The sequence below is a fragment of the Mus caroli genome, chromosome 9 (assembly GCF_900094665.2).
Source record: "Mus caroli chromosome 9, CAROLI_EIJ_v1.1, whole genome shotgun sequence".
Taxonomy (NCBI): Eukaryota; Metazoa; Chordata; class Mammalia; order Rodentia; family Muridae; genus Mus; species Mus caroli.
The window spans coordinates 64454672-64465875 of NC_034578.1; the positions used below are offsets into that span (position 1 = coordinate 64454672).

Here is an 11204-nt window from a genome sequence, read left to right on the forward strand (position 1 = left end):
CCTCCTCCTCCTCCCCCCCAGGCATGTTCTTTCTGCCTCCTCCTCCTCCTCCTCCCCCAGGCATGTTCTTTCTGCCTCTCTGGTGCCAGAGTGAAATCAGATCCTTTGAACTCTGAGTCTTCCTGAAGGCTGCACTTTCTGCTCAGTGTGCTGGATCAGACCAGTATGCTCAACATAGTCCTGGCCTCATGAGAGATGCTGGCAGAATGCTCTAAGAGGGGTGTCCCTGGGGAAAGGAGATCTTCTTCTATATCAACCAGGAAGGGACAAAGATACACAGCTCCACCCCACCCTGCCCATACCCCTCCTTACCACCAAGACGTGTTCTAGTAGGTCCAGGTAGCCCAAGGTGCATTCTGTGCCATACCGCAAGGCTCTGGTTCGTACCTCTTCACTGACATCAGGGTAGAAGGATGCTTGCTGGAGACAGATTGAGTGGGAAGAAAGAGGGGGGAGGGAGGAGGAGGAAGAAGAAAATGTTGACATATTAAATCAAGAAGAGTCACTTGTAAGTTCCCAGCTCAGCAGTGCTGGGTACTCTGGTCTCAAAGGTAGAAGACTACCTCTGTGACCTCTGTGAAGGCCTTCACTCCCACTCTCTGGGTGGGAGAGGAGTCTGTCCTCATGTCTCTGTAGCAGGTCCTTTGACAGTCTGCAGGCTGCACCCTGGGGACAAGGACAGAAACATCTGGAATCTGGTACCATCTGCCCCTTTTTGCCTTCCTTCTCCGTGCACTCAAACATCCAGGAAGAGTCACAGTTAAGGCTTCCCACAGGAGGGTACAGGGCGGTTCTGCCTGGCTTCCTGTTTAGAGCATCTCTATGTCCCCAGGCTAATGAAGCCCATGTTCCCATTCAACCTCCGGAATGGCAGTCACAGGGCAGTCTCTGTGACCAGAACCCTTAGGCTCCTTCAGCTAGCAGCTCTCCACTACCCCCAGGCCCTGTAATAACCCACCACCCATCATATCCATGTAGAGATATGCAAGCCAGAGCTCTGGGCAACAGTGGCTCAGGCTTTTTCCCTGTACCATGACCTGCCACCTCTAGTCATCCAAGACAAATTGTTTGAGATGGGGTTCTGACTCTCAGCGACAACACACACTGAGTTGATAAACAAGGAAAAGTGTAACTGTGGGACGCCATCTTTTATTTGCTACAAAAGGACAACATATCTCTTTAGAGATTCTTCTACAGTTTTCACTCTGGAAAGAACTCGGGAAGCTTACAGGGATGCCTAATGCAGCGTTCTCAATAAATTGTCAGTCATGGCAAAGGCTTAAAGCCTGGCAGAGCCAGTCTCAGTGTGGTAGGCCTGTAATCTCAGCCACTTGGGGAAGCTGAGTACCTCACGTTTATGGCCTGCCTGGGCAACTGAGTGAGTTTGTTTCAAAATATTTGCCCTGGCTCCCCAATTCCACCCCAGAAGTCACACTCACGTATGGCAACTTGGTTCTTTGGTGTGACTTCAAAAGCTTTCTGCTTTAAAAAAAAAAAAAAAAAGTTCTGGGTTGGAGACAGAACACTGGTTGCTCTTACAGAGGACTGGGGTTCAATTCCTAGCACTCACAGGGCAGCTCACAATTGTCTAACTCCCAGGGGATTCGGCACCCTCTCCTGGCCTCAACAGGCACACAAAATCCCAAGCCATATAATAAAAGAAGATGTTAGGGGGAGCTGACCAGCCTGGCTTTACAGTCCAGCCCCTCTCCTAGGGATGGATGGGCGGTGTGGGTTGCAACACCTGTGTACCCTCCCTTGCCTCGGTGGAGACGGCCAGCAGCTGTAAATGAGGAGTCAGGTTAGACTATCCTGAGAACTAACATATCTCAGAGGCAGACGTTAGCGGGTGGAGGATATCGGTGAGGGAGGGTTGTCCAGAGTTAGGCTCTTAAAATTCCTGTTTCCTTATCTCCACGTCTCTGAGCCTCCAAATGTGAGTCACAGAGTCAGGTACCACGGTGGGTAAAATGGGCCAGGGTGCTATCCAGTGGCCTCACTAGAGCAGGTTACCAAGAAGGGTTGCGGGGTAGGGCACTCTTGCTAACTGGGGTGGCTCTGTCACTTGGCAGAGGACAATCTGGCAATAATGGAAAGGTTATACAGTTTGACTTCCTAATTCCACTTCTGGGATTCTTCCTAAGCAAACAATCTGAAGCACAGATAAACCAAACAAGCACAGGGATATTCCTTATAGTAAAGCAGTAGGGGAGCTGGCAGATGCCGGCCATGCATGCAGGAGGCTCAGGGGGTTGACAGCTAGCACCCTATAAACCAGGCATGGTGGTATTTCCTGTAAGCCTAGAGCTCAGTCAGGGTGGAGAGGCAGGAAGATCATACGTTTAAGGTCATCTTTATCTGCATAGTGACCAGTCTGGGATATAGGAGGCCCTATCTCAAAAACAAAACAAAGCAGTAAAGCTCACTACGATAAACACTGTAGACAGCCTATCTGTCAGATAATGGAGGAAGGGAAGTACTGGCTAACAGAGTATCCGTGATCATGAACAATTAGTCAGCATGACCAGAGCAACACAGGAATAGCAGCTACCTTATGTTAACTATAACAAGAAGTACAGAATTAAATCTAAGAAAAATGCAGGGACACGAAAGCAGAACACACAGAAACACACACATAGGTGAAGTCCCCTGGGGACTGGTGAGCCCTGCCATTCTCTTAAGATCAGGCAGTATGAGCTACGCTTCACCTCTACGTTTGTCCTGGCTCCCCACTCAGCCCCAGAAGTCACGTTCCGAGAGGGCAACTAGGATCTTTGGTGTGACTTCAAAAATCCTTCGGGTTGGGGCTGGAGAGATGGCTCAGCCATTATGTGCACTGGCTGCTCTTCTAGAGGACTGGGGTTCAATCCCTAGTACTCACACGGCAACTCATAATTGTGTAACACCCTGGGGACTCAACACCCTCTTGCTGATCTCAATGGGTACCAGGCACAATGTGGTGCACAGAAATACATACAAGCAAACACATTCATACATATAAAAATAATTAATAAAAAAATTGTGTGTGCATGAAGGTCAAAAGACAACCTTGGGTGTCATTCTTCAAATGCTACCCACTGTCTACCTGCCTCTGTCTCCTGAGTGGTGGAATTAAAGGTGAGAGCCACCATGCCTAGGTCCAATTTAGACAAGGAGCCCCAAGGACTCACCTGTCTCTGCCTTTTCAGTGCTGGGAATACAAACAGCTGCCTGGCTTTAAAAACTTAAATTACTTTAAGGCTCTAGGTATTTGAAACATTCATAAAACCACCTTAACTCAGAAATCACTTCTCCTTACAGCCCAGAGTCACATATACATCATTGTATTATGTTACATAATAACCCACGTTGGCTTTGTTGGTGGAGACCCTTTTGTTACTCTCCACAATGGGGTTGAATATCCACTGAAACCCCCCAACTGTGTAAGAAAACCTTGTAGCCTCACTGACGTTGCAGGTTTTGTGATCCCTGCCATTTCCAGCCCGCCCTGATATTCTGCGCATGCGCAGGTGGGCGGCCTCCTGAGACACTAAAGCAACTTGCCATTGGCTGGCACCTCTACTCAACCTCACAAACACTGAAGCATTTATATGTCCTTAGCAAAATGGGCTTTAAAATCACCACAGGAATCAAGCGTGAGGGGCATCTCTTTAACAATGATAACTCTAATGTGATCAGATTTAGAAATCACATCAGTTTACACTTGCTGCCGAGGCTGTAGGGAATGCTTATGTGGGTTCTGGAGATGAAACTCGGGCTTTTACGCTTACAAGGCAAGCACGCTACTTCCTGAGCTTGCTTCCCAGCTGAGAGACATTTTTTCTCGACCCACTCTAAATGAGCCTGGTTTTCTGTATTTGCCTTATTGCATGAAGCCCCATTTCTGGAAGGGGGAGAGCTGCTCCCAAAGGCACTATCAAGTGCCATCATGATCTTATTGTTACTATGGGTGTTTTGTCTGTGTGTACACCACATGTATATAGTTTTGTACGTCTGTGCACCACATGTTTGTAGTATCTGTGGAGGTCAGACAGGATCTTGCTATGTAGCCTAATCTGACTTCTAACTCACGACAATCCTCCTGCCTCCTCTTCCATGCTCTAGGATCATAGGTGAGGTGTGAGTTACCAGGCCAGCACTGACAACAGTCATTTGCTAAGTAAATGCCATCCTTGTAAGTGTCTCGGGCATCAGCAGTGACACTTGCTGTCAAGTAGGGCTCAATGTGTGAAACAAGTGTATCAGTACTCTATTATAACTCTGCAAAGCCAAGATCCAGGATAAGCCAAGGTGGTCTTACATTTCTGCCTGTAAGCAGGGGAACCCCTCTAAGAGAGACTCCAAAACCTGAGCTATGTTCCATTTCTGCTTTAACCATGTTTCTGATGATAGGAGGACTGTTACAGTTTGAGTATGTAGTGCCACCAACAGGCTTCAACCCTTGTTTCCCAACTGCTGGTGGGCTGTTTGGGTGAGGTTTTGGATCCTTGGGACACAGGGCTAAGTGGTAGATTTATGTCACTATGGTATAGTCCTTGAATCTACTTCCATTCTGATCCTTCAAGAGATAACAAGTCATGCTATGGCCCCCTTTGTCATGGACAGCTGTCCAGCCAGGGTCAGCTGATATCCCTAAAACTGGGAACCCAAACAAACACTCTTTTCTTTAGTTGCTTGGGTGTGTGGGGAGAAAGGGGTTCAGCAATGAGAAAAAGTAATTAATGCATGGACACAAGTGTCTATCAAATCTGTCACCAACCATAGCAACCTTGACCACCATGCCTGGGAGGCCACAGGCAAGCTGGCCACAGAGTCAGAAAGCTGGTTGAGCTCTGGTTCTGTAAGTTCTGGTTTTAGTTCTGACCCTTGGCCCTGAGTCTTCGTGGGCCCCTGTTACATCACCTGACAGACTGGAGTCACCACTCTTGATCTCATTTAGAACTGAACTAGAGAACCCACATCACAGTGTCCCTTCCAAACCTGCCTGTGCTGGCACCGAAATACCTGTGAGACAGGTAATCATGATTGCCAAGATTTAGAATCACCTAGGAGGCTCTCTGGGCACATCTGAGGTGGGAAGACTCGCTCTGAATGAGCGTGGCATCTTTCTGTGGGCTGGAGTTCATCTGTCTCCTCTTGACCGTGAACACGGTGTGATCAGCTGCCTCATGCGCCTGGTGCCACAACTGTGCCTTTGAACCGTGCCTGAGTCAAAGCAAACCCCCCTCCTTGTTTTGAGGGAGACCTTTCCCCAGGCTGCTGTAAACTGGGCTTTCTACATGCTTGTCTACAGTAAAGTTTAAGGTGTGAGGGTGCTCCCTGCTCATAGTCCACTTGAAATGAACGAGTCATTTTCAACAGAGAGCTATGTATCTGTCTATCCCCAGCAATGCCTGGTCTTTACCTTGCAAGCCATCAGCATATCTGACACAGCCTTCCTGCTCAGATTGGCGGTTGCAATTACATCCTCTTGTCTACATGAGTTCCCAGCTGCCACGGCTTTCGCTGTTGCCATGGTGATACCTTTCGTCATTCTTATTGATTCCTCGGGTGATGATGTCTTTTCAGGTATGTCTTTTGACTGGAACACCTTGAAGTCAGAGACAGAAAAGGCGAAAGTCAAAAAAGAAAGGACAAAAATATTTTACTCTTTCCCAACCAGGCTGCCTTTAGTGTCTGGGAACCAAGCTAGCAAGCTGGAGACTGTCACATGGCAGAAAATTAGCCATCTAATTTGAGGGCAGTAAAGTGGGTCCTGTATTCAAGATGCTAATACGGACAAGCCTCTTACATTGACATTTGACTTTCATGGAAACAATATGGTGAGGAGGAGGTTGGTTTGTTTTGTTAAGATAGGATTTCTTTATGTAGCCTTGCCTGTCTTAGAACTCACTCTGTAGAGTGTAGGCAGGCCTCGAACTCAGAGATCTGCCTGCCTCTGCCTCCTGAGTGCTGAGATTTAAGGTGTACATCACCATTGCCTGGCTAGGAAGAGGTTTCTAAAGTGCTAGCTTATCTATTTGCATATACCACCACCTAATATTTATATGCTACCTTCTTCAGTCACCTTCTATAGATGTGAGAGTGCTGAAGCATTTGGTCCTTAGCTTGTCTTAAAAATATAGCCACAGGGTGCTGCAGAGGTATGTGGGTCAGTGACTCTGATTTAAACAGGCTAGCCCTGCGACTGTATACTTGCATGTGTATCTAGCCCTACGTGGGAGGGGACGGCCTGTTTTCAGACCTAAATAATCAGTTATTGGCATGGGAGACTCTCCTGAGTAAGAAAGGGGGACCCAGGCAGCATTCTTGCCATGTGACAACCAGTCAAACATCACTGCTCCTCAAAGAGGGCAGTGGCAATTAAGTACCCCGGGATTGTAAGTCCCTTGTGCAGACCCGAGGACACAGTGGGATGATGTGACAGAGTCCTCCACACCACTGTGCTCTCCATGCGTAGGCTTTGTGGAAACACTCTGTGCGTGAATCCACTAACTTTTATTTACTTATTTTATTTTCCATCTTTCACGTGTGTATGGGGGCAGTAGGCATGTTTGTGTGTAGCTTGTTTTTTGCCTCTGTGTGTGCACACATGTGCACATGTATGTGTTTGCCTGAGGCTGCTGTCAGGAATCATCTGCTCTTCCACTTTATTCACTGAGGCAGGTCTCTCAGTTAAGCCCAGAGCTCACTGATGTGGCTAGCTTTGCTAGTTTGCTTGCTCTGGGGATGCCCTGTATCTACCTTTTAAGGCTGGAATTGCAGGTGAGCTGCTGTGCTGGTATTTATGTGGGTTTCTGGGGACCTGAACTCCTGTCCTCATGCTTGTATTCAAGTGTTCTAACTGCTGAGCTATCTCCTCATCCTTCCAACTTCACAATGTGGATGATTTCTAAGCCACTACGATATACTTACAATGACCAAGTGTCTATAATTTCCCAAGATAGTCTAAATTCCAAACCTTCCCTTCCAGTGCCACCATGGCGGATCTACAGCTGTCTGAACCTGTATCTGGACCCCAGATAGGACACACTCATCCCATGGCAACCATGCAGTATGCCTTAAGGCATCATTTGCTTTTGAGTTGCTTATGCATTCTTTAGTTTCTTCTCTAAAACTGTGAACTAGCTGTATCCCCTAAGGTGACTCTATTTAAGGCAGGGTGAAAGAAGCCAAGACTTACTCTAGTACCAGCGGAGTTATTCATTTCTAGTGCTGCCTTTCATGTCGCCTTCACAAATGACGGTGCAGAGGCAGATGCCCCAAGTGCTTGCATATCCCCTAAGAAGCATATCAGTTCTAGGGATGTAGGGCTCATCATGGCTAGGGATACAGATAATACAGAGTGTTTGCCTAGCATACATGGAGCCCTGGATTCAGTCCTCAGCACCTTCACAAAACCAGGCATGGTGATGTATACCTGTTATCCCAGCATGTAAGAGATAAAGGCAGGAGGGTCAGAAGTTCAAGGTTATCTTCAGGTACATAAAAGTTTGAGGTCATCCTGGACTATGTGAAATCTTGACTCACAAACAAACCGTCCCAATAGATCCTAGCCACAACCTGTGACATACAGGTAACCAACTACAAATGCCACTGTAAGGCAGATGAGTAAGTCTTCCCAGTCCAGGAGTTCTAGGTAAAAGCTCTTTAAGTTACAGAGAGAAGTCTGTGTGACAGTCACATATTGGGCAGGGTCAGCTAGCTAAGGATGGCAGCTGCTGGGTACTCACTGTGAGCTCCTGTTTTATGTACTCGATGGTGGCCTCAAGTGCCCTTGTGCCCCGGGTGGCCTCGTCTTCCACTGCCTTCACAGTCTTAAGAAGGGAGGTGACATTGGTCACCATCACCTGCATGGGAGAGATAAGCAGAGAGTACGCCGTCTGAGGTGCAGTTTCTGACCCTTCCATTTCCAGACCAAATAGCATAAAAGATATCTCCTTCCTTCACAGGGGGAAGCAGCTCAGATGTCCCTCATCCTCAGCCCCAGCTGGAGACCCACTCTACCTTGGCGGCTCCTTTGAGCTGGTACATGGAGGGGTCATCAGCCGGCTTGCTGGCAGCTCCCTTGGTAGCACCAATGAGATCGGAAAGGGCCTTGGCCACGTCTTTGATGGCATTTATCAGTACCACCTGAAAGAGCAGGAGTCTGGTGAGTGGAGATGACCTTCACTGCTGACTGCTACCAGGGTGCAAGGATGTGGGAAGGAGGAGTCTCTGCATCAGCAGCTTCCTATCCTTCACCATGACAACACCACCCAGGAAGCCACCCTTGGAGATTGTGCAGCTCAGGGAGGCTGATCTTGCTGCTGCTGCTGCTAATAATGATGATAAATCTAATAGAGAGGCTGCTGAGATTCATGATAAGGCTGAGGTTGGAAACTAAATGTATACCCTGACACTCAAGTGGAGACTGATGCTGATGCTGAGGCTGAGATCTGAATACACAGCTTCCTCGAGGCCAATTCTGCCAACAAGCTGCCTTTGTGTGGATGAAGGATGCTAGAGCAGATAAGAAAGGCATCATCACTCACCCCAAAGCACAGGATGTCAGTGTCCGGCTGGGCAGTAAGGCCTCCACGGCACTCTGCCTGCCTCTCTAGCTTTGGTTCCTGCGATTCTCTGCCCCACCATGGGTTCAGACACATGGGTCTTTCTTCCTACTGGGAAGTCTCACCTCATCTCTGCTTAAGGTCTTCACTTCTGCTCTACTTTACCTGGAACCTGGCTCTTTCCATTCTCTGGGTTCAGCTTGAATGTATGTCCCCAAAGATAACGACTCTAGCAAAGGGCCTAACTCCTGAATACCACATAACTGTCTGATGGCCCCTACAGCAGTATTAGTCCATGGTGCCATTTAATTTATTCACGTATCCACAGTCTATGTCCTCCCGTGACTTGATGAGGCTAGGACAGGGCCCATTTTGTTTCATCCTCAGAGCATGGTCTGGCACATAGCTGGCACTCAGTGAATCTTGAGGACCAGATAAAGACACAGGTGGCTGGTCCATCCCGGATAGGACACTATCTCTATTGCTGGGGTTGGACTCTGAAGTTCCAGTCAAAGGGAGCACTGATATGCACCGGGTCATTGCACTAGAGCCAGGAGTGGTGGGTTTGGAATGGAATCTGGTCAGCATAATGCTAAGTACCCCAATCTTCACCTCCATACTCTCGGGTTGGCTCATCTACATGCAGAATTAGCAGTGCCAGCCTCTCCCAGCTCATCCCATGGTTGTGAGGACCAACCAGGATAATGAACACAAAAGCCTTTGGAGACTCCAGAGCTCTAGACAGCAGTGACAGAGAAAACCTGTGGCTTTGCAGCCCTCTGCCATCCTCTACACCCTCTGTCTTCACCTCACACACAGGGCACAGGGACCCCAAGCAACCTCCTGCACCCACAGGCTGAGCCTTGTGAAGGACTGGCTCTCTCCTGAGCCTGCAACAGTGAAGAGGTACAGCAGGAGAGAGGGGCACTGCAAGCCAGGGCTGCTGTTCACATCAGAATCCAGAAAATCCTGCCCTGTACCTGTTACTTGACAGGTAATTGACATGCAGAGGGAACATTGTTTTCTGAGCAGATTTAAAAAAAAAAAACAAAACGCTTGTTTATTAAACAAGCGTTTAATTTATTATTAGTAGTAGTGTGTGTGCCATCATGCAGTTGTGGCAGTCACCCTAACCATAACCCTAACCCACCATGCAGGTGTGGCAGTGACTCTAACCCTAACAGTCTTGTGAAGCTGATTTCTTCTCTCACCTCTCTGTGGCTTCTGTGCCCATAAAGCGGGCATTTTACCAGCTGAGGTATCTCACTGGCTACATATATATATATATATATATATATATATATATATATATATATATATGTGAGTTCTCATTGTAAGTCACAGTTACAGGTATGTGGAGGCAAAGAGCAAGCTAAGTGTTTCACCCCAACAAATACAAGTAAGAATCGGGGTGCGGGGCGAGGCTGCACAGAAGGGGAAGGCAGAAGGAAACGCCAGGGCTCACTGAAGATTCGAGATGGTTCTAAAAACTCACTTTGGGAGTCTCTACTTTTTTGTGCCTAATACAACTTTTAAAATAAAATGTTCTCAAAAGAAAATAAAGAAAACCAACCCATGGCAATTCAACACATTTCTCTGTGTGGAAAGATCCACGCTCGCTCCTTCTCCTCACAATCAGCAGAGAAGAGCTCTGAGTTTGCCTTTCAAGGTCAGCAATAGGGATTCCAGCCTTTCCTTCCTTCCTGCCCAGCAGGGTGGGACAGCCACCTCAGGTTCCCGCAGAAGCACTGTGCAAACTGTACTTCTGAATTCCAGTGCTGTCCGAGGAAACCAAGCAGGGATATAAAACCCAAGAAAGGTTCCTCACGTGGCCCCATTGTCTTAGAGGACAGCGGTAAGGGAAGGGGGAGGGTAGTTGGGAACAAGGCTGGTAGCCCTGAGTTAATTAGTACAGTCATTGTGTCCTCCTGGGTCCTCCTGGATCCGGAAGGGCAAGCGTTATCTAGCATGGCCAAGCCCAGTAGACAAGCCCAGAGCAGTGCAGGCGTTGGCAATGAGGGCGCTTACTGTTCTGTTACTGAGAACAGAAGCACAGGGGAGGGTAAGATGCTCTACTGTGAGCTCCTTGAGACTAAGCTTAAGACCCCTGGAGCATCAACTTGCTGCATATCTGGCATGCACCAGGTGCTGCTATATACAGTGTGCTGGGTTCAGACATGAAAAAAGCTGCAGTGATTGTCATCTGGAGGGCACTAAGGCTCAGGTGGGTCATTTCAGCCAAACTGCCACCTCCCAAATAGAAGTCACAGAACAGAGCCTGGCCACCCTTCCAGTTCCTCTCTCCTTAAGAGCTCTCCCTCCCCCTCCTTTATCCCCTTAACATTTCGCTCTCTTGCTTCATGAAACTGCACACTGTTCCTGCCTGGACATGGGACACCTGTCACTCCCTCCTCTCCTTTATCCCACCAACATCTTCTGCAGCCAATTAATTGTTCACCAGGCCTGGCTGACTAGGTTCCTTGCAAATCCATGGGTTTGTCCCCTGAACTGTCGCCACAGTCCATGTCAATTTCAATTGCTTCCTATCTGTTTCCTCAACCAACAACACATTCTCTCTCTCTCTCTCTCTCTCTCTCTCTCTCTCTCTCTCTCTCTCTCACACACACACACACACACACACACACACACACA

General features: G+C 48.1%; 1 protein-coding gene across 1 annotated transcript in view; it reads right to left on the minus strand.

Moving 5' to 3' along the window:
• Window positions 1-11204, minus strand: part of Tln2 (talin 2) — a 425269-nt gene that overhangs the window by 30107 nt on the left and 383958 nt on the right. Inside the window, exons 48-51 of the mRNA XM_029481962.1 lie at window positions 8008-8167; window positions 7734-7850; window positions 5405-5590; window positions 313-420 (exon numbers count right to left, since the gene is read on the minus strand). Of these exons, the coding sequence (XP_029337822.1) occupies window positions 313-420; window positions 5405-5590; window positions 7734-7850; window positions 8008-8167 (571 nt within the window). The remainder of the gene's footprint in view (window positions 1-312; window positions 421-5404; window positions 5591-7733; window positions 7851-8007; window positions 8168-11204) is intronic.